The 24,939-nt window shown below is 33.2% G+C and overlaps 1 protein-coding gene across 4 annotated transcripts in view; it reads right to left on the bottom strand.

Moving 5' to 3' along the window:
• The window catches only part of LOC106875473 (tubby-related protein 4), a 680,107-nt gene that overhangs the window by 364,401 nt on the left and 290,767 nt on the right, over positions 1-24,939 (bottom strand). For all 4 annotated transcript variants that reach the window (XM_014923630.3, XM_014923632.3, XM_014923631.3 and 1 more), the window contains exon 2: positions 9,629-9,757. In XM_014923630.3, coding sequence (XP_014779116.1) covers positions 9,629-9,757 — 129 coding nt within the window. The remainder of the gene's footprint in view (positions 1-9,628; positions 9,758-24,939) is intronic.

Below are 24,939 nucleotides of genomic sequence, written 5' to 3'. Positions count from 1 at the left end.
GAGGAACTGATACTTGCTGCACAAGACCAATGTCTGATCAAGAACAACTGTGAAAATAAAACCATGAAAATGAACCCTAACACCAAATGCAAAATGTGCAACTAGCACAGTGTGACACTTGACCATATCATCTCCAGTTTCCCAGTCCTTGCTAAATCTGAATATATACACAGGCAGCTACATCCACTGGTCAATATGCAATACTTGGATGTGAAAACAAGAAGTGGTACAAGCATGTACCAAACACAGTACATGACAACAACCTGGCCACAATAATCTGAGATATGCCTTTCCAACCTGACAAAGAAATCACACACTAAGCCATCCTTATATAATAATAAAAGACAAGAAAGTAAACAGATGCACATCGACACTATCCAAACATTAGTTCTGCAAGAAAGAGCCCACATCTTGTACAAAACACTTTCAATTCAATAGAATAGCTCAAATAGGACAATCTTCACATACAACACACACTCTATACAATAAGCACGTAATAATCTAAATCAACACAACTTGCACAATGTACCATATGCAAAATTAAGCACCAAATAAAATAGCATAATACACACTACACACAACAAAACGAACTCTAAGCCCCATAGCAAAACAAACTAATGCAGTACACCAACAGGAGGAATCCACACTTCCTTAATCCCTACAAAAATAAGAACACAATGCTGCACACACCTAAGAAACATGGAGGTACAGCAAGTGGTGGAGTAGAAAGTCACATGAAACTACCAAAGAAAAAAAAATAATACTTATAATCAAAACGACTATAAATAAATTCATTAAATATGCAGAATCCCTTTTGTTTGTGAAAGCTTTCAGATTTACTTGATTATAGTTTCTTTTATTTAGAGAAAGAAAAAGATCAGCCAACAAATTGTCAATCCTAAAATGTAATATATGATATTAGAATTAGGATTTTTTTTTTTTCAACCATGAAACAATCTAAAAATAATTTTATAGTATAAATTTTTTGTTCCTCCTAATATTTTGGGCAATTTTCTGAACAGTTTTACATTAAGGGGTTGGAAATCTATAAAAGAAAAGGGAGGAGAGAATTTATTGATTTATCGTTGTTTATTTACAAAGCCTGGGTTGCCTATTGATCCACAGAAGCAATTGTTCTTCTCAGGTTATGTTAAAGACCAAAGTAATACTTATGCTAATAGTCCATAAGTAAAAACATTTTTTCTGCACAACCAATCTATCAAGTTATTTGTAACAATGGTTTCTCTTACAGCCCAGGCTCTTACTGCCCAACATTCATTTCATTATTAATTGATAGTAAGAACACAGCATTTCGTTTTACAACCATGGTATGCTACCAAGTATATTAAAGGTTTTATAAGTCAATATTGTGTCTTACCTTTTGTGTCAGCAGTGCAATATTCTCATTTTTAAGTTTGCCTCCATAAATTTTCTATAGAATTCAGAGCCAACACTCTCATAACTTACAGTAGTTCTGAATTCTATAAAAAATCCTTTCATTATATATTATTACACTTTTTCATAAGCATAATAAACATATCATTTTTAGAATTAGAGATTTTTAGTAGTATATGTTACCAGACCAAACTTTTATTTCTGTTGCTACTCATCTTAGTTTAGTAAGTAAGGGTTCTTGCCTTCAATCCTTAAACATAATAATCCTTTGAGTAACCCTTACCAATCATTACTATAGCACTTCAGTTATTTACCTGATATTATCAAGCCTTTAATCACTGGTTTATTATGCTGAAGTACAGTGTTAATCTTTGTAGGGGCAGGTCGTCATGGTCTACTGAACCTTTATCAGTTTATTGCAGGCAAAAAAGACAGACAGCCAAGTGACTAAGGTAGTGGACATCTAACCAAGAGATCAATGATTTGTATCCTGTCATCTTCACTACACTGTATCTACTGTCAGGACACTTATCTTCCAAATACTTGTAAATGAGTATTTCTAGGAAACAATCCACCACCTAAAGCAGGAGAGCAATGTAGACCGTTAAATGAGTCATCAGCCAGGAGAAGGCAATGAGAAATTACTCCAGCATAAACTTCCCTAAAACCACAACTTGAAGATGAAGTCTTCAACCCAAAGGCTTACAAGACACTTGGTGATATTATTATCACTTTGCAAGTATAAAATGTATTCATAACTTCAGCAAAAGTTGAACTTGAGAAGCAGAGAGATCTTACTAGATCCAATGTAGCATACAGTCTGTTCTGCACTCTAGTTACCTTTAGTTATTATCATTAACCTTCATTTATTGCAACAATGATTCTCATATATAAATGTTCTTAAAGAAGTATTATGCAAGATTCAGTTACAAATACTATTCTTCAATTATTAACATTTTCTTACTGCTTGTCAATAATTAACATCTTTGAGTCATTAATTTTTTTTATAATAACTGACATCTGTGCCAATGAAGGTAACAGTACTGTCATTGTCAGAAGTGAAGTCAGATACTTGACAACAGCCCACTGGCAATAGCAGTTTAGAATTTATGTTATCTTTAAATACATAAGTGAGCTGTCTCCAAAAACCTCTAAGGCTTATTAAACTGGTGATTAGTGCTACACTGAGAAGTATTAAGTAGTCAAGAAGTGAATCTTTTGTATGCAAGGTTATATTCCTAGAGGATCTTATGCTTATTTCTCACAAATAAGGAAATTAAAATATGCAAAATTAAATGTCCTTGGACAGTATTAAACAACAGCAGCATAATTAACCCAAGACACAAGCTGATAGTCAATACATTTTGCATTCTTCTCTAATTAAGGGCTAAAAAAATTAACTGTTATAAAAAACAGGATTAGATAAATCACAAAATATAAACACTACAACATACCTTAGAAACAGGACACCTAGCTAATGACTTTATAGTATGAAGTTTGTATGCTAACAGGTTAATTTAGCCTTGTTTCAAAAATTCATTTAGATACTTATTAATGAATGATAGATGCCATTTCTAGAGTCTGCTTCATCTAAAAAAAAAAAGGATTCAGCCTCCTCACAATTTGAAGTTCATGTAAATACAGAAAAGCCTATACACTGCTATAAGAATATTAGGCAGTAAACAGCATTTATATATTTTGGGCTGATTAATATAAATGACCTTTCTGGTACTGCTTGATAAGAAGTAAAACAGAGAAGCTTAAAGTAGTGGCTAGCCCCTAAACTCATTTGACCATTACCTATGGTGCATCTTAGGTATATCATCTTTCTCTAAACTACACTTACAATAAGAGTTATAAGCCACTTGTCAATCTGATGCAGTTTGCCAGTAATTTCATTTATAGTTTTTACTATGTTTTCAATATTTTCTATTCAGTTTACATGGTCGTTATTTCACATAAAGTACATGAGAATTTTTAATGTCATTCATATTATTTTATGCATATTCAGAATTTTTGAAAGAGTAAATGAAATGGATAAGAACATCTGAAACTCTTATAAAATTATAAAAAGAAATTGGTCAACATTTTAACATTAAGAATTGTTTGGCAAGAACACTCTTAGGTTAGGATAAAGATTTCATTCATAAAAATGTTCTTTAAAAGATGAGGCCCAGGGGTGGCTGTGTGGTAAGTAGCTTGCTTACCAACCACATGGTTCTGGGTTCAGAGTGGATTTGGTAGACGGAAACTGAAAGAAGCTCGCCGTATATATGTATATATGTATATATATATATATATGTGTGTGTGTGTGTTTGTGTGTCTGTGTTTGTCCCCCCACCATCGCTTGACAACCGATGCTGGTGTGTTTACATCCCCGTAACTTAGCGGTTCGGCAAAAGAGACCGATAGAATAAGTACTAGGCTTACAAAGAATAAGTCCCGGAGTCGATTTGCTCGACTAAAGGTGGTGCTCCAGCATGGCCGCAGTCAAATGACTGAAACAAGTAAAAGAGTAAAGAGCAAAAGAGAGTATTAAAAATTACCTGGGCTCAACATTACATTTTGGCCTTAATGTATTTTCTGAACTTTGTTGCTGTTTTGTCTTTGGTCAGCTTTGATCAAGAAACCTATGCTGAAAATTGTTCCAGCATTGAGCCACACATTGTTTTTTATCTCAGTTACAGTGTATCTAAAACTACATAACTTAATATGTTCCCTCATCATTTTAAAGATAGCAGGGTGTGATTTTAGGAAGATTTGATTGTTATTTCTAGCAGGTTAAATGACCATGTAGAAACTTTCTCATTTGCCTGAACATGTTCAAATGTCATTGGTAATTCCTGAATATTATTAGACCTTCAGAGGCACCCAACATTGCCCAGGAATGAAATTATTCCTTATATATTAGAAGAAAAAAAAGCAAAATTTGTCATATAGAAATTTGTTACTCTAAATTCAATTTATTCTTCAATTGGGAAATCTATTCTGAATTCATAATACAAAAATAATAAAAATAATCTATTATAATAACGAGCTTGTTTGTAAGTTTGTCCATAATCATGCAATGAGAAAGTAGCAGTGTAAGTAAGAGTAAAAAAAGAGAAGGGACAAAATGGTAATAACAATGAGAGAAGGAGTGGTATCAAACACCGCCTCTCACTCTCTCTCTCTCAACAAAAGCCTTTTCACCTTATTGATGAATGCTACCTCTCTCTCTATCTATCTACAGACGCACACACACGCACACACACACACACACGCACACACACACACGCACACACACACACACGCACACGCACACACACACACACGCACACACACACACACACACACACACACTCTCTCTCTCTTTTTCACTCACTCACTCTCTCTCATTCTCTTTCTTTTTCATTCACACACTCTCTCTCTCTCTCTCTGTCTCTCTCTCAACAACATTTTCATTCGAATATAAGATAAGTAAATAAGTAGTAAACTTTAAGACATAGAATTAAAATATCGTCTATTGAAAGAAAGCTTGATAATATTGTCTGTTTAAAGAAGGTAATTATAAATGTTTGTAAATATTTATGAATGAAGAATTTTGCTAAGGCGGTGAAGTTTGTCTTCAAGATCTTTTTCTATTTCAGGCAGTAAAGAGAGTGAGAGAGACAGAGATAGAGAACATGTAGACGTTGCTGTAAAAACAAATAAATCTCTGTGTGTATGCTGTTAATGTAATCCTGTGTAATTTGGGACTTTGTATGGTTACGCATAGAAATATAAATGAACTAACGTACACACACACACAAATATACTCATTTGTTTTAAAGTTTGTGTTCCGTTGTAATAAATATACTCATCATCCACCTGCTATGGAGAATGAATCAGATAGAAGGCGACGGTCAGCCAGGGAGAGACAAAGGTGAAGAATCAAAGGAGAGAGAACATTGAGGAGAAGAATGGAAGAATAATGGTTAATACTGAAACGGACCATCCAAATCAAGGTGAACTCATTGCTGGTAGGGTTTTCACTAGAAATGTGGTGTTGAAGCAATTACTGAGATAAAGGTTGTAATGTTTTTATTTAAATCTTATTTTCCATATCATTTTCATGCCGTCATTTCTGACAGCACAGGTACACTAGTAATAATAATAAACAAAAAAATTTTTGTCTCTCTTGCTATGTCTCTTCAAGTTAAATCATTAATTTGACGGTTTGTTTTTGGCAGCACAGAGCTAGATTCAAGCAAATTTTTGCCTCTCATGACCAAAACTTGATCCTTAGTTTCAATCAGTGTTTGGTTAAAAATTGTTTCAGAGAACTGAATATTGATATCTGGGTTTGCCTGTTGAACTGCATACTTTAAGCCCTCAACCATGTCCTCATGATGTTTCAGCCAAAGCTGTAGGAGACTGCCAAGTTGACACATGTTCAGTATAATTGCAAAAAGGTTACGGAGTCTCCTTGGAAAATCTGATAGTGATGCTTCAGTAAATGGAAGGTCCCAATGCTCATCATTTTCTAAAAAAAAACCTTGTTGATAGCATGCTTCCCTATAAGTTTCACACACACATGACTATTTACACTCCTCAAATCTTGGAATGATTTGGGACCACGTACTTCATGCAAAAGGAACTGTAAGTAGTAGCATTCTGCTTGGCTTGGGGGTATACTGTAAACTCTTGCAAGATCATCAGCCCTACGTTTCCTCTTGTGCCATTTATTGTTTCTCCAGGTGTAATACTTGGGTAATTGTGGGTAAAAGAATTTTCTTGCATCTTCATCTACTTGACACAACATAAAAAAGGCAGTAATGGTAATTTCTTTTTGAGAAAGTGTTTGTTGCAAGGCTGTTTGTTTTGTAAAGATAACCCTGTGGCCATTCTCGAGATGGACACTCAGATGAATGATGACTGGGTGCCTCTCACTAATGGGAAAATTAAAGTTGTGCCAAAAAGCCGCATCTTTCTCTGTCATACTGTGCAACTTTGTCATTTTTATTTATCTGCTGACTGCCATTCTGCATAAGAGTGTATGTTGTAGCATCTAAACCTTTGTTTATATATTTGCAAACATACTTAATCGAGTTAACAGAGTTGCAGAATTCAATATTGACTCTAGCTACCTGTACTTGTTTTTGCTTCTCTGTAGAATACTAATCATCTACATCTACCCCAACTCCTCTTGCAGAGTGTGAGAACATTGTTCTCGGAAACTTTTGTGAAAATTAAAATGGGGATTAAATGAAAAAATGAGTTACGTGAATATCTTCACAAAAGTGATTGGAATAAATGGCAAATGTGGAATGCCCCATGCATGCACACACATGCATGCACACATACACACGCACACAGTATCGAACATCAGATGAAATGGATGTGAGAGAGAGAGAGAAAAGGTGTGTTGTCATGTATATGTAACATACATAAATATACATACATCTTTTTTGTAAGTATATGTGCATGAAAGAGAGAGTGAGTGAATGCCACTTATACATCACTCTCTGTCTTTCTCTCTCTCTCTCACACACACACACACACATACAAACACATACAAAAAAGATGTATACATATGTATTTATGTATGTACGTATACATGACAACAGTCCTTAACTGACTGACTCTCTCTCTCTCTCTCTCTCTCTCTCTCTCTCTCTCTCTCTCTCACACAAACACACACACATAAATAAATGTATACAAACGTACATACAAAAGCACACGTGTGCGTGTGTGTGTGTGTATGTGTGTGCGTGGGAGAGAAAGAGAGGGAGAGAGAACATTGCAAACAATGAATGAAGTAAACATGAAATGAAAAGATTGTATAAATAAAAGCTCGTGAACTTAGTAAATATTTCTTTCAGTAATTTATTGTAGTTGCTTGCAAATAGCAAATTAAAACTTGAAATGAAAACATTAAAATTGAGAGTGAGAGACTCTGCAAATGAAAACAGAAAATTTCGCCATTGCTACATCAATACCAGAAGTTGACATTGCGAAACTTTTTTTAAAAAGTGAACCATATATATAAAGTAATATTATTTATTTTTAATAAAAAAATAAACTGAAGACCCTATTATGTATTCAAGGTCAAATTATTCATGCATCCCAAGTATGGAAGTAATTTGTACAGCCATTTTCGCGTGAAAAGCAAATACACACACACACACACAGGTATATTTTGTTTAAGAAGATTATTCTTGTAATAGAAAAATATTAGAATTGAATCACTCAACTGTTTGCTCCACAGAAGTTGTCACTTTCTGTGCTATTAACAGTGAATCTGATGTTATTCAGGAACATTTTAAGTAGGTATTTTAGTGATAAAATCATGTGTAGTGCATCATTCTTACCAGCTGGACAATATGTCAGCAGTTTATGATTTGCTATCTGATATGCATTCTCTTCATATCTAAGACTCATTACTTTCAGTAGACAAGTTCACCTAGGTAGATTTAAGTAGATTCTTCACTCATTATATTTTCTCACTGTGAAAAGCACCAATACTATAGTTCATTGGTTTACAAAGCTGAGTTTATTTCTTCTTATGAGAAAAGCTGTTTATAGAAGCCTGACATCCTAACTAGGGAGATATTTATATCTCATCTACTTAACACTTTACTCAAATTGAATATTGGTTACATGGATCTATTTATTTATTTATTTTTTTTTCATCCAAAGGCAATTAACATCCATTTCAGGTGAAATTCAGTGAGAAAATTTCCATATTTAATGCATATGAGGGGGAAATAAGGAAAAAAATTCAGGGAAAAAAAAGGTTCTTTTATGCATGTTAAATGATTAATTAGAAACAAGTAATTTTTTTGAGCAATCAAAGAAAAGCATGGAACAAAATAAAACAAAATTGATCAAACTACAAACATTTTATACACAGCACAAAATAGATGCTGTAAAATGAAAATTATATAGCTTCGCTTATAGCATAGAAATTTCATTCTGTAAGCAGAAGCATTAATATTAAAATATTGCTAATTTGTGCAGTGAATCTTAAAAAGACGTAAAAACAACATAACTCTTTCAATAAGAATCCAACAATACAAACCAATTTATCTGAAACCTATTTAAGCATTCAGGTTCTAGATAAAAATTAAAACTGAACTTCTAATATATAAATCTTAGTTTAATAAAACTGAAACAGTTTTAATTTAGGTTAGTAACCCAGCTTTCATAATTCTCATACTCAACATGTAACTAAATTCTTATACAGTGTCTAACTGTTTCAATTAATTTAACCTTAGAAGTCATAGAAATTTAGAAACTACTGAAGTTAACAAAAATAATTTCAGGGGATAGACCCTAGTACAGTTATGGTTATGTAGTTAAGAAGTTAACTTCACAATCATGCAGTTTCAGGTTCAATTTCACAATGCAATAGCTTGACCACTTTGGGCTTAGGTCAACCAAAGCCTTTGAGAGGTTCTGGGAGATGGAAATTGAAAGTAACCTGTCATTTTGTTGCCAGTATATGACAATGTGTATCCCCATTTGTTGTTGGCACTCCGTCGGTTACAACATCGAAGGTTCAAGCTCATCTGATCAATGGGACAGCCTGCTCGTGAAATTAATGTGCAAGTGGCTGAGCACTCCACAGACACATGTACCCTTAACGTAGTTCTCGAGGATATTCAGCGTGACACAGTGACAAGGCTGACCCTTTGAATTACAGGCACAACAGAAACAGGAAGTAAGAGTGAGAGAAAGTTGTGGTGGAAAAGTACAGCAGGGTTCGCCACCATCCCCTGCCGGAGCCTCGCGGTGTTTAGGTGTATCCCCATATACACAAAACAATGATGATGAAGGCAATGGCAGGGACAGCAACACCTATGCCATTGATGAGGAAACCCCTATTCAAAAGAAACTAGTTTCTCTATGGACTATGGAATGGGAGAAAAAAAATTAAAGAAATATTACGGGCAACTAAGCAGACTTTTTTTTAAATAGAATCTGCTTTAAAAAATAGTCTCTACATAAGAAGACTTTGAAATAGGAATATATGTCTCAATATATTTTGTTAATATTTTACATGAATTTTCCTTGATAGCTTGGGCCCTATCTTTTTCTTTGAAGCATGAAAATAGTTGCAAGGAAGTCATGCAGAGATAAGTGCATTCCCAAGGGAACTGACTTTATTGCTTCAGAATCATGTTTCATTATTATGCACACACATTAATACATGTACATGAGCCCACAAACTTCATAGAAAAATAAAAAAAGAAAGAAAAGAAGTCCCTACCTTGCTGTTACGGTCATTGATAAGTTCAATTGACCAACGACCTTCATGTTTTATCCACACAAAAATGATACCATGTGCATCACAAGTAGCCAATTTTTGATATGGCTCATTCCATCTTACAAGAACAACCTGCAAAAACAAAATGTTCAATATGAAATCTCCAATATAACAGTTTCATTTTGAATAAATGTATATTTAGCAGTATCAAAGGTAAAGTTCAATCAAAATACAGTTGTGTTAATGTTGCTGCATAACTTTTCTAGCAATAGTTACATTGACGCATACATCAATTTTACATTATCCTGCTTTTACATAAATTTCTGCAACTTAAGGTTTAGACTCCTTCAAACTCTAAATTCATTAGTTGGGCAATACAGATTTGTGAACTTGCTTCTTCATTTTCTTCTTCTTCTTATTATTATTATTAATAATAATAATAATAATGATAATAATAATAAGGGTTAATAAACCGGACATTATTATAAAAGATCAGACAAAAAAGGTGTGTTTATTAATTGACATGAGTATTCCTTGCAATCACAATGTAGCAGCGAAAGAATTTGACAAGATCAGTAAATATAAAGACTTGCTAATAGAAATTGAAAAAATGTGGCATCTCATAGCAACTACCGTACCAGTGATTGTAGGATCTTTAGGAATGATAAAAAAGGTACTGAAACCTATTTGAAAATGATACCAGGCTTACCATGCCTACAAGAAGTGCAAAAAATCATGTTAACTGGAATGACTCATGTACTGAGAAGAGCATTATCGCTGTGAAAACAACATCCATTCACAAATTTATTTATTTATTAGTTTTTTTTAAAATACACATTTTACCTGTGAATTTGCATGTGTAAACTGGGAATGCATACAATGAGCTTCTCTGCCCTAGGTGTACGGAAAACACTCGGCGAGAAATGGAAGAAAATTTGAAGAAAGAAAAAGAAAAAACAACAATAATAATAATAATGTCCAATACAATAATGTTTAATAATGGTGTTAATGAGGCTGAGACCAACAGTGAAAGTCTTTCACTCAGCAGGTGCCTTGTGGTTGAGTAGCACAAGCTTGGTCATCATCCAGAGACTGCTCATACTCCAAGTCAGAGGTAGAGAAAAAGGTGGGACAAGATGGTAAAGTGAACTGTAATTAAGTGCTGAATCAGAAGTGAACCCAGGAGAAGGGGCTTCCAAAAATGCATAAAATCAAAATGGGATGGAATAGGATTTGACAAAATCACCACTTATAGTGTAAATGAATGCATTTGACTTGCCCAAAACCAATATAAGTTGTGGTGACATATTGCATTGGAAACTGTGTGAGAAGTGGGGGTTAGAGAGACACAAGACATGGTAAGGATATAAACCACAGAGAGTGGTGGTGTTAGAGACCTGTAACATCCTGTGAGATTTCCCAATCCAAATGGACCAGGTGCTTGAGCACAACAAGCTGGACTTAGTGGTGGTGGACAAGGTGAACCACATGTGCTCTATAATTGGTGTTCTGTGCCCCTTTGATCCGCAAATAGTTAAGAAGGAAGGCAAAAATCAGATATATACAATCCTCTTAAATATGAGATAGCTTCACTATGGTAAATGAAAAAGATGAATATAGTGCCAATTATTGTTGGGGCTTTGTGGACAGTATTAGAAGGTGTTAAGAAGAATATAAAGGAAATGTGAATAGAGTGCCTAGTAGAACTGTTGTAAAAATTTTGCCTCCTTGGCACAGCTAGAATCATCTGGAAAGTATGAGATAGTTGAAGAGAACTGATAGCATGGTACTGTTGGCTGCAGGTAGCAACCAGCTACTCATGGAAGACTCCAGGAGTTCCAACAAAATCTGAGTTAAAAGAATGATAATAATAGTAGTTTTCAAGCAGGGAAACAAAATATTTGGTAAGTAATAAGGGAAACAATTTCATAAACTCTTGGAATGACCAGTACAAAAAATTGTTATATATTGAACTAGTTACACAAAAGGGGAGTTGAATTGAAGCAGCAATTTTGTTCACATCAGCAAAAATATCAATATACATAATGTCATAAAAATAATTTTTACTTTATATTTGTAAAAAAAATACAATTTATTTTTTAAATCTCACATTTTATATGCAACATAAAATCAAATTAAAATTAACTTTGGTAGCTTTTGTTGTTTGTATCCCAGATCAATTTTGATCAAGCAATGCTATGATCAAAAACATTTCAGCCATGTTAGAAGGATCTAGGATTGCATTGTCTGGTATGTGCATTTTCATAAGACAGTTAGGTATGTTCCAGGGTGTTTTGGATGTGATTTGTAGTAAGTGATTAAACTAATGCCCAACATATGGAGTACAAAGGAGTATTAAAACTGTACCCATTAAATATTAAATGGGGCTTAACATTGCCTTAGATATTAGCATTCATAATTTTTTTAGTTTTTTTACTAGGTTTTCTTTCATCATATAAATTTTTAAACTTTAATTTTGAATGATAGTTTAACAAGAAAATATACATTTTGCAATATTTTACTGTCTACAAGGAACAAATCTGACTGTCTAACTGCAACACTATGAACACATCTCGAGAGTTAGTTACTGGTAGCTTCTTATTTTTCATCTGATAACAGTTTAGTTCTATCCTATCTCCATTATTATTACCATGCTGGCACCATCAATTTTCATTACTTATGCCAGTGCATCTCTGTTGTGTGGCCCTTGACAGAATAACAGGCACAATCTTTCTTTTACAAATGGTCTTTTCAAATCTCGTTCCTGTAACTTGTGACACAAAGAAATTTGAAGCTAAATTATAAACCACACCACATTAAATTATTCTTTCACCTGAAATCTTTTTGTTCTAAATTATGTAATTAAAAAGCACTCACAAGAGGTGTTTATCAAAATTAGATGTTGACATAGTTTGGAGAGTAATATAAAAAGTTAAATACATTGAATTAAAGCAACTAATTCAGGCTGGTCATTATAGAATCAATTAATTCATCAAAGTTGTCAAGTTAAGCAAATAGAGGATTATTTGAAACTAAACTGAAAATGATTTAAGCAATGTAAGACATTTGTGATTTATAACATTACAATAGTCTAAAATATATTCTCTATCTTTCAGAAATGATGAAATAAAGGAAATAAAGGAAGGTGACTAATTTTAGACTATTGCTATGCAGATCTAAACAGATTTATTTCTAAAATACAACTCAAAAAATTATCTTTCTAGATATGTATTTATTTATAAGTTCATATTTACAATTGTAAAATAAATTAATGCGCATATGTATGGGAGCTGGTTATATTTCTTTAAATTTAAAGAAAGAACTGACTAATAGTTTTGAAAAGTTAAATAATGGGATGTGTTCTGAAAAGCAAAATATGTCAGTAATGGTTTGCAGCAATACTAATAATGCAAAACCAGACAAATGAGATGTACAATACTATCCTGACTTTATTAAGCAATAGTTTCAAAAATATCATTGACATAACATATCAATGGTACAATAAATTTTCTAATACAAAATATCAATGATATGATATGTCAATGATAGGAAACAACAGTGATACAAACACAAAATTAATGTTAGATATCTGTTTTAAAAATCAATGATATAAAATAAAAATCAATAATACAAAACAAAAATCAATGATGAAAAAAAATCAATCTAAAATAAATCAATGATAAATAATTACTCAATGGTGAATACAAAAGCCCACACTTACATCATAAGTACACATTTCTCTATTCCAGAATTTGACATTTATACTTAAGAAAACATTTGAAAGATTTGAATGTTGACTGTCAAAATTATTTTTTTATAAATTCAATTTAGACGTTCCCTCCTCCTATCAGCTTCAAATGTACACGAAAAAGATGTTTTTGAAAACCATCAACTAAGATTTATTTCTATATTTAGTGAGATCTTGAGGGCACAGACCACACTTTCCATCCTGTAGATTTAGCACAAACACACACATACACATGCAGACCATTGTTTTAAAAGAGAAGATGATGTTCATAAATAAAGTCATTAGCAAAAGTTGGAAGCTGAAATTCAATGAGGCAAAAGAAGAAATGAAATGAAACGGGAGAAAAACATAAAATTCCATTGCACGGGGAATTAAACAGCACAAAATACCTGAAGGGAAAGACAAATAAACATTGCAGAGAATACAATGATGATGATATATTCAAATACTAGAATCATGAAATACATACAATATTGACTAAAAGTGAACTACAATATAAAACATTCACTAAAAGTGAATCTCATATCAGTCTTACTAAGATGCTATTCAGCAAATAGGATAATCAAGAAAAATCTAAAGGTAACATGTACAAGATAGAATGTGGCAATTTATATTATACTAACAACAATACCTGGCTTTGCCTGCATTTATAAAACGTATCACCAGCCTTATAACTTTGAAATGATGTACACCTACTCAAAATTTTAGCTACCTAAATTAAACAAATCTGTGACCTACAATTTTTGGAACATATATACATACATTCACTTTTGTACATTAGTATTAAATGACATATATTTCTTTAGCTAAAAATAAGAGAAAGACATGCAAATCATTCAGTACAATTTTTACTGAATCCTTAAGTCGTTCGACCACTCCTGATCAGACATATTCAGCAATTGGCAAACAACCTTATTGACCTTCACCAATGATTTACCAATGTTTACCATCAGTTCTTATCCTTGACAGGCGAAATAAAGTATCTATGAAGGAAATTGAGGACAGTGAAATGCTTACAACAGACTTTAGACTACTACACAGTCATTTCCTATATACTCTATAGAAGAAAAGTTATATAACAAGGTATCAATATCTTCTATACAAAAAATAATAGCTTAAAAAATTTTATGTTATTTTTCTTCGATGATAAATTATTGTAATTGATTTATAGTTTTGAAGTGACCTTCATGCAACCTGGTGAAATTTTAGTCACTTGCCACTTTTCACTAGTTTAGTGGGGACAATGAGAAGAGAATCTTTCAGTTATGCATTGACTATATAAACAAGAACTCTAAGCTATCCAACTTTTCTTCTCATCAGAAGGCAACCAGAGTGGCTGTCCACTCACTCCTTTCTTGGTAGAATGTGGTTGTCTGTTCACTGTCTTCTCAGCAAAACACAGCTAGAGCAGCAGTCCATTCATTCACTTCTATGAGCAATCTCTCTCTCTCCCTCTCTCTCTTTCTTTCTTCACAGAGAACTCAACCAGAATAGAGCTAGTCATTGTTCACTTTCATTTTAGCTGATCACAAGAAAACATGTTTCAGTTGAACATGACATCAATTTGCCACATCTGGATTATGACAGATTTCATACCACATATGTTGATTTCTTTTATTCTATCTCAGCAACATAAAAGTTCACACTACCATATGCGACTGAAAAGAACTTATTTCAAAAACAAGTGTCACACTACTCTATAACATGTTTAACTCAATGTAGCTTTTATGAATATTGCAATTAAAAGCTGTTCATTTTTCTCTGTGTGAATTACAAGCTTTTGAATGTGAAATCATGCTATTTAAACACATTGACTTACACCAAATATACCTTCAGAAGTGTACAATTCTTATACATAGAATGTAAAAGAGAATTATTTTATATAATTTATAGCCAAAACCCATCTTACCTGATGGGTTTGGCTATCAATTAAACAGCTTTTATCCAATAACAGTTCCAAAATCTTCCAAATTTATGTTCTAACTTTCTACTTTCACTGCACTGACTCAAAGACAGTATTTCAATCAATATAAGCCTAAAATTGCTTCCTTTTTGGTCTAATGCCCCAGCTCTTTAGTTAGGTCCATTTAATTGTCACAAAATAAAACATAAGTTACTACATATTTCACCCCGCTTATCAACTCACTTCTGCCAGAAATAGAGCAGACCAGCTAAAAAGTAAGAACTAAGATGCAGCTATCAGTAACCAACTCAGGTCAGACCTAGCAGAGTTCACACCAAGAGCACATGTGAACTCAATATTTATAAACCCATTACCTTTCCAACTACAATTTACAATACAATTAAATTTTTCACAGCTATTTTTCACCAGAAAACATGTGACATCCAGGTATGTAAATTGTTATGCTTATTCTTTTATTTGTTTCAGTCATTTTGACTGCAGCCATGCTGGAGCACCGTCTTTTAGTCGAAGAAATCGATCTCAGGACTTATTCTTTGTAAGCCTAGTACTTATTCTATTAGGTCTCTTTTGCTGAACTGCTAAGTTACGGGGGACGTAAACACACCAACATCAGTTGGGGGACAAACACAGACACACAATCATATACGTATATATATATATATGACAGGCTTCTTTCAGCTTCTGTCTGCCAAATCCACTCACAAGACTTTGGTCAGCCCAAGGTTATAGCAGAAGACACTTGCCCGGACTGAACATGGAACTATATGGCTGGTAATCAAGCTACTTACCACACAGCCACTCCTAATTACTAAAACATTAATTGTATTGCTCATCCACTTTCTACAGACTCAGATGTCCAAATGCACTCATCTCATGCAGACACTAATGCTTTTGTACACACATGCACACACATTATGCAGACCACACTTGCATCATTTGGCTTTTGATGCTTTTTTTTTTGTTTACTTTTAACCTTTATCAATTGCTACTTTCTAAAATTATTTAAAAGGGTGTATAAGCTCTCTTGCAACCAGGTTGAGTTTTGGCCGTTCTCTATTTTTTACCACTTTATTGGCCCAATAAGAAAGCAGTAGCTCTTGACCAGTATTGACTACATAACAAAAACCTAAAGCTGTCCAGTCTCTCTTCTTGAAAATGTACAACCAGAGCAGCTATGTGCTCACAACTATTCTTAGAACAATGCATACAAAACAGCAATCCACTCACTCTCTTCCAGACAAAATACAAGCTATTCATTACAAAGATGATGATGATGATGATGATCAGAATCTCTCACTGTCTAGTTTCATTCACCTATTCTTAATACAGAAACTTAAGATCAAGGCAAATTTCAGTTGAACAAATCATTGATTTGCCATATCTCACTTCTGACAGTTTACAAAACACATATTAATTTATTTTATTTTATCTCAGTAACATCTCCTGTCCGTTTACACTAACTCATGAGAACTTTATTTCAAAAATATACATAACACTACTTCTGCAACTGAGAATTGCTTCTTTTCTCTTTATGAATTATTGTATCATTCAGACTTGTAATTACAAATTTTGTGAGTGAAACAATGCTGTTTAAAGACATGAACTTATCATAGCACTTAGGCTAGTAGAGGTCAACACTTCTGGTGTTGACCATAACATATCAAATAAATCAAACTTGTTATATTTAATTTATTACCATTGTTTCTTGCATCTGAATTTTCTAGTCTCATCATCATATTATGTCCATGTTTTCATGCTTGCATGGGTTGGACAAGTCTTCTCTAGCATATAAGCAAAGGTATTCTAGCTATGATGCTCACTGCTTAATTTTAAAAAGTGCATCTGGGCTATATTGTCTAATACACTTTGCTCTTTAATAGACAGTAGAGTGCAATTTGAGGGAGATATAGTTGTTAGTTTAAACAGTTTGAGTTAAAAATCTCATATATGGGTACCCTCCTTAATGCTAATAAATCAAATACTGAGTGAATATTCAGTTTCATAAATACAACAAAATGCCATGTCTGTGATAGGCTTTAAACAGACTCATGATATATACTCCTAATTGTTTAGCTATAATGATTCTTTGGTTATATGTCAGAAGGGAGGAGATGCCTTCTGAGACCAGTGCGATCAACATGGTTTATATTCCTCTTGAATAGTATCAGTTCAATGGTGTAGGAAAAACATTTACCAGGGATGTAGGAGCTGAACATCGCTGTAGGTCTTACTAGCCTTTTGTACTAGCAGCTGTAGTATTTTCTAACACTGAATAAGAAAGAAACCAACCTTTGTGATGCAATATTTGCTATGCTGAAGATGTTAATTCATTAAGGAAGTATTTTTATTGATAGTAAATCCTTACACTGTAGTGACCTTGTGAGTTGTAATTGTGTATAGTTCATGCCTAAGGGTAGAGTGATAAAGTTATTTTGTACATATTTTCTTACTCTGTCTAAAGAAGAGAACCATTTAATCACAACTGGAGTGCATGTAATGAAAACTGACCTGGAAAAGTTGGAGGTGTTAGTAAGAACACACAGAAATAGAAAAGGGTTTTATATGGTCAGGTAATTCTTGGAAGAATGGAGAGAGAAAGAGGGAGAAGGAGGGAGAAAGAAAGAGATGATATGAGTGAAAAAACGAAAATATATGTGTGTAACAAGATGGTTCAAAGAGAATTTGTATGGTCATAAGTTCAAAGGAACACAAAATTGTTTTGTTAGACAGACAGAAATATAACTCCTTAGAACAGAATATGTAGTAGTATTTATAGATCAAAGTGCTTTACTATTATTCAATTTGATCTTATTTATTGGCATCATATCAATTAGAAAATTCTGTTAGTTTGAAAGATAGTAGTATTAATGGTGAAATATTTCCAATTATCATGGAATAACATGCTCTTTATCAATGGTAAGGATACATGTAATGTATAAAATTATTCAAATAGAAATACCTTCAGAAGGTTGATGTTTCAATAGTTGGATATGGAAAGATGTTATAAACTCTATCATTAGTAAGATTAAACTTGTTCATCCAGTCCTTTGGACTAAATGTCTACAGCTTTCAGAATAAAGGCTAACAATAAACACACATACACACATGCATGCTTTCTCTCTCTATCTCTCTCTCTCACACACACACACACACACAATGTCCTATTACATGAAATGTAAATGAGCAGCAAGTGAGGAGGCTTCTATACAATCATTCTGCCAGATCACTATGTCAGACAATTTTCTCTTTACAAATTCCCCAGTGTCCATAAAATTAGAAACCATATAATAAAATATAACTCTTATATCATCATATTCAGCTATAAAAATAGGAATGTCACAAATAGTATGCTAATCAAATTGATGGTCACAGGAGAAGGTTCTAGATCTAAGAAACTAGTTCTTTAAAGTGATATCCATAAGAAACACATTTCACATATTGCAATGGTATGAGAAAGATTCTTGAAATTTAAATATTTGCATATTGTTGACAAATTTGTTTTCATGTTAGATGTTTTTCATGTCACTGAACATTCAATTATAAAGAACCAGTGACTCCTGCTTTTTTAGATATGTAGATTAATATATGCTTCAAATAAGAAGTCAATGAAAAAACCTCTTCATGATTGCTAGACCTGTTAGAAAATGTAGGCAAATATCTCTTAAAAACACACTCTATTGTTTTGAAAAGGGGAAGGGCATATTGCTTAATGTACATTCTGATACCTTTAAAAAGACAAGATTGTCATGGCTAGAACTGATCAAAAGTCTGCTCAGGCAAGGATATATGAGACTAAACAGCAACAAGATATGTATCCTATAACAGGGCAACAAATGAGGTGGTATCAAAAGATTCCTAGACTAGTTATGTTTAATAAAAAAATAACTTATTTACCTAAATTTTAACATCATCCTCCTTCGAAATAGTGACCTTGTGCAGCAATATACTGGTCCCAGTGTTCTTGGCACTTTTGTAATCTAGCTCAGAAGTAATTTTCTGTGAGTGGAGTACCTTCTGCAATTCACTCTTGATCTCGACAATGGTGTTAAAATGGTGACCTTTAAGTTGAATTTTCATTATGCGGAAGAGATGAAAGTCTGCAGGTGCTAAATTTGGAGAATAGGGTTGATGCAAAAACGATACCATGTTGTTTTTGGTGAGAAACTCACGAGTGCAGAGAGCTCGGTGACAGGGTGTACTTTTGTCATGAAGAATCTAATTCTTTGCGCTCCATAGATCTGGTCACTTTCACCGAATGTCCTCCCTCAAATGCTTCAAAACATTGCAGTAGAACTCTGAATTGACAGTCTGGCCCTGGGTGAAGAATTCTCAATGCAGAATACCACATTTCTGAGGGTGACACACATGGCATATCTTCCAGATCACTCATTGTCATCTAGGGACATTCTTCTGCTTTTGAAGCACCCATGCCACTTGAAACATTGTGTACAATCCATTGCCTCATTGCCATAAGCTTGCTGAAGCATGCTCAATGTGTCTGTAGCAAACTTCCCAATTTTAATGGAAGATTTCACATTAGCCCTTTGTTCCTGACCATGACAAAATTGCAGACTACAGCATACATGTGATCACAAAAACACAAATTTCACAACTTGCAAAGTAAACACTGTGATGTCACATGGCACACTGCCTTACAAAGGTCGCTGCTAGCTCTCACTACACACACAACTATGTACTACTGTCCGTTGGCACACTACAGAACTAGTCAGGGAACTTTTTGATACCACCTCATAATTTTTCCAGGAACCTTCAGCCCCACATTTTAATGTATTACTACTTAGACAACTATAATTTTCTTGAAAATTTCATGCAAACGTGTATCGTTTTCTTGAAAATTTCATGCAAACGTGTATCATTTTCTCATATTGACATGAATTAATATTTTCCATTAATATATTCAGAGTTAAGCTATTAAAATAAATGCAAAATTAATTTTAAAGTGGGGATTATTGCAATTTTTTATGATTTTAAAATGAAAATATAAGTTACACAAAAGAAAAATTACAAGTATTTGGTGATGTCATGAATGATGTATGTGAAAAAAAAATTCTTAATGAAGTGAAGACTATAGTGATCTAAGTATTTGAAATTGAAATATCTACAATAAAATATATAACATACTCAGATAATAATGATGGCAAATTATTGCAACAAGCTTTATGGAGAAATGATGATAACTCTCACAATACATGGACAAAATTTACAAAACATTATTAGGTTTTTATGACATGAACTACAGATGGCTGAATTATTAGAGAGTAACTGATAGTTAAAAAGCCAATGAATTATTGTCTTCAGTATGCACTGTAATAGGACAAAATACATTTAATTCTCTCTGTCCTGCTCCTCTTAACTACATAGAGGATACAATACTGAGGCACAGCTCAAATCTGTAGGTAATAGAAGCATGGCAAAATTAATGGAATTTAGTTAATTAGCAGAGATCAACCAAAATTCTCAGGGTTGCTTTCTTAATCAAAACAGAAGGGGCAGTGCCCATGACCATTACCATCAATCCTAGGCTAGCGAGATCAATATGGTTGCTGCCTAGTTTGAATATCTGTAAGCCTATATGCAAATAGTGTCTATATTATCATTCAACCTGATAGAAAGAGTAGCCAAATCTCCATCACTTTATTATTCTTAAAAGGAAGCATACACTGGATAATACATGGCAGGAAAATAAAACACAAGAAAGTATGATCATAACTGGAATGCTTCTAATCACAAATCTGATCAATCAACGCTGACCAAATAGCTAAACAATGACAATATTACAAATGTAGAGGGGATTACAGCTGGTTTTTCAGTTTTGGAAATATTTGGGAAAACTTATTTAGTAAGCTCTGAGGCAAGAAACACAGCAAAGAAGATTAGAGAAAGCGAGATGACTATGTCATTGGATGGCTAATTCAGTGGAATGGAAGCCATTGTAGAAGATATAGAGAGGAAAACAATTACTCTGTGGCTCAATGGTTATATCCTTACACCTCCAATATCGTAGTATGGTTTATGTTGTCAACGATCAATAAAGAATACACTGTAACAGTGTTATAACAATAGCAGTAACAAACACATAATGAACCAGCAATCAGTATTTCCAATGCACTAACTCAAACTGAAAACTGTACCTAGACTTCAAAGACCAAACTACAAACTGTCAACTACATCAGACTGCTACTATTTATATGTAGCGGTCCCATCTATTCCCATCAGGTGGGTGTCATACTCTCACCACAACATCTCCCCTTTTGAGATTTCAAGTTCCAAAGGAAAAAAAGAAATTTTATTTATTATTATTATTATTATTATTATTATTATTATTATTTAGTATCTTTGGATCTTTCTGATTTGGTGGACATCATTTGTTTTCTAATGAAACACTTTCAAACTCAGGACACTGGTAGAATGTGTCATAGAAAACATCTTTTACTCTTAGTGTTGTTGAGAAAAGTTTATATTTTTAAAGTTATTTCGTGTTAAAGTTGTCGTATTTCAGTAATTTCAACCAATCACTGACGTCTATTAAGGTGAAAACAATTACTGCTGTGGTTTATCAACAACATGTTGTGACGGTGTAATGGGATCTTTTCCCTTGAATAAAATTAGTGCTGTTGTTTGTCAACAACAACTATTGTTCGTGCGTTTGTACTGGTTTTAGCTTTAGGGTTTTAGGGTTCAGGTTCGGGTTTTAGAGTTAGGGTTAGGGTTTTAGGGTTAGGATTAGGGTTAGAGTTATGAGTATTTTTGCCAAATTTGGTGTAAAGTTTGTGGGGGTGTATTGAACAGATTTTCACCAAATTTAGCAAAAATACTCATAACTCTAACCCTAACCTTAAAACCCGAACGCTAACCCTAAAACCCTAAAGCTAAAACCAGTACAAACACACGAACGATGTCATAAATAACAGTACTGCCGATAGTTGTTGTTGACAAACAACGGCACTAATTTTATTCAAGGGAAAAGATCCCATTACACCCCCACAACGTGTTGTTGACAAACCACAGCAGTAATTGTTTTCACCTCAATAGACGTCAGTGATTGGTTGAAATTACTGAAATACGACAATTTTTAACATGAAATAACTTATAATATAAAAATGTTTCTGTTCTATAAGACAAAATATACAAGTATATGAAGTTTTAATGTGTTTTGGTAGAAAACATACTAAATAAAAACTAAATAAAAAATGGTGTCCACCAAATCAGAAAGATCCGTATCTTTTTCGCTTGGGCCTCATCTCAAGGTGTTCAGTCTGGAATTTGAAATTAAGAATTTGAATCTTTACTCAATATTGGCCTGGAATTTGAAATTAGGAATTTCAATCAGGAATTTCAATAATTGGAAATATTTCACCATTAATACTACTATCTTTCAAACTAACAGAATTTTCTAATTGATATGATGCCAATAAATAAGATCAATCAGTTCTCTTTTAAAATGATATTGCTCTGAAATACTATAAAGTAATCACTTAACAAGTTCCTTTATATGAACCCTTACCGAGAGAGATCTAGCAAGTTAATATTCTGATTTTCTTGTCTGCAAATGAGTTTTCATGGCTCTTTATGCAATTCTAATATTTGTTTTGTAATATCATGTTACTCTGCTAAAGTACAGAAAATCCCAATAAAGATTTCTGCATGAAGCCATGAAACTTCTGTCATAATATATGTCTAAAAGTACTATACTTTGATTGTTACATGCATCCATACAAAATTATATCCTATCTTCAGTTCAGTTTCCATGTCTATTCTGACCTATAGTCATGAATGTTGGAGAATGACCAAAAGACTACAATCATGAATACAAGCAGCCAAAATGGGAATTCTCCTTCAGAGAATTCCCATTTCGGTTGCTTTGTATGCAACTCTCCAGGTTGAGCCATTACTTTTCTTCATTGAGAGCTCACAGCTCTGGTACTATGAACATGTGATTAAAATGTTGCATAAAAAAATTGCACAACAGATTTTTCAAGCCAAGTCATTCAGTAGGAAACTTAGAGACAGACCAAGAACAAGAGGGTTGATATCCATAATCTTCAATGGCCACATTTGGGAATCCGGTTAGAAAGTGTAATGATGGTTGCATTAGATAGAACCCTGTGGAGGAAGTGCCTGAGGACTCTACCCCCACATCCCTTCCAGGAATAGTGGGTAGTGATGTTGAATAGATAGATTATATTTAAATCCAAACAGACATTTTCCTGCATATTTCTTATTAGACACATTATACATAAGTATATAATCAAATATGAATGGTGTAATAAAGTAAACTTTCATTAACGCTTTGGTTACTTATTAGTTGAAACATTTTCGCACTGAATTACACATAAACATGTCACGAGGAGAATCTTTTGGAATATCCCCAAAGCCATACATCACTTCTGAATGAACTACATAATAAGAAAATTTGATCTGAAGCAATAAATGTATTAGATACATACTGTCAAGACAAAAATTGCAAGGCTGCAAATATCTGGCAGTAAGTCAGAAATGAAAATTAACTAGTAACTAACATTAGCTGAGTGTAGTCAGATGTGAAGATATTAACAGATGCTAAATAGCTACTGTAACTTTCAAGCAATTTGCTACAAAGTCTTCTGAAAGAATATTTTACTGCAATTTCTTTTGTGAATATCAATGTACTACAGTCAAAATACATTGAGAAATTATGAAAATAGTAAAAAAAATTAGTGAAAAACAAAGACATATTACACCAAAGGAAAGGAACAAAATAGAAAAGCTGGGACAATACAGATGAGACATTACCATTGCCTACTTGTGATTGATTACAAAAGTTATGACTTTTATTCAACTGTTAACATAAACGAAAATGTTTGTGGATCAATAAATTGCAGAATATCTAGCCTCAGAACAAGATTCTGCAATGCCATAAAAATTATGGCAAAGATAAAGATAATAACTATAATGATGATGCCAATAGTAATGATGATGATGACAACACTGATGCCACTGCTGCTGATGTTCAATTGGCTGAACTTCTAATTGCATCGTATTTTTGTAATTAAGGCTTTATAACCTAAAAATATTTTATATGCAAAAAATATTTCGGTAAGAATCTCCGTGTAAATATAATGTATCATATTTTTGAACAAGCAAAACTTATCTTTGTTAGCTCAGTACCTAACAAGTCACCAAAGAGCTATCCAAATGCAGTAGCCAAATTAATACCTAACAACCTGTTATAGCTTGACTGAACTAATATATTAAGTATCAGTTTATGATTTATTTTAGATATAGATACATCAAAGAAATAAATAATGATCTGCATAATAAAGAAAATATTCAAAATTTGGTTGCACAAATTATCAACAAGAAACACTTTTAGAAACAAGCCTCTATGAGGCTGTCTGACTTGCTAAAAACAGCAGCCAAATCTCTCTCAAATTACAACTTAGTACCTTAAATAAGGACAGGACACACTAAATAATCTAATTTTAGATAACATCATCATCATCATCAACTAAAAATACTGGTTTCTCATAGTTGGGATGCCATTAATCACAGGACTGGTTGATCAGTATTAACTACAACAATAATAACCATTAGCAACAAATCAGAAAAGGTATAAACAATCTAATAATACTCTTTTCTGTT

The sequence above is a fragment of the Octopus bimaculoides genome, chromosome 3 (genome assembly GCF_046866305.1).
Source record: "Octopus bimaculoides isolate indiv1 chromosome 3, ASM4686630v1, whole genome shotgun sequence".
NCBI lineage: Eukaryota > Metazoa > Mollusca > Cephalopoda > Octopoda > Octopodidae > Octopus > Octopus bimaculoides.
This window is presented reverse-complemented; position numbering and strand designations above follow the sequence as displayed.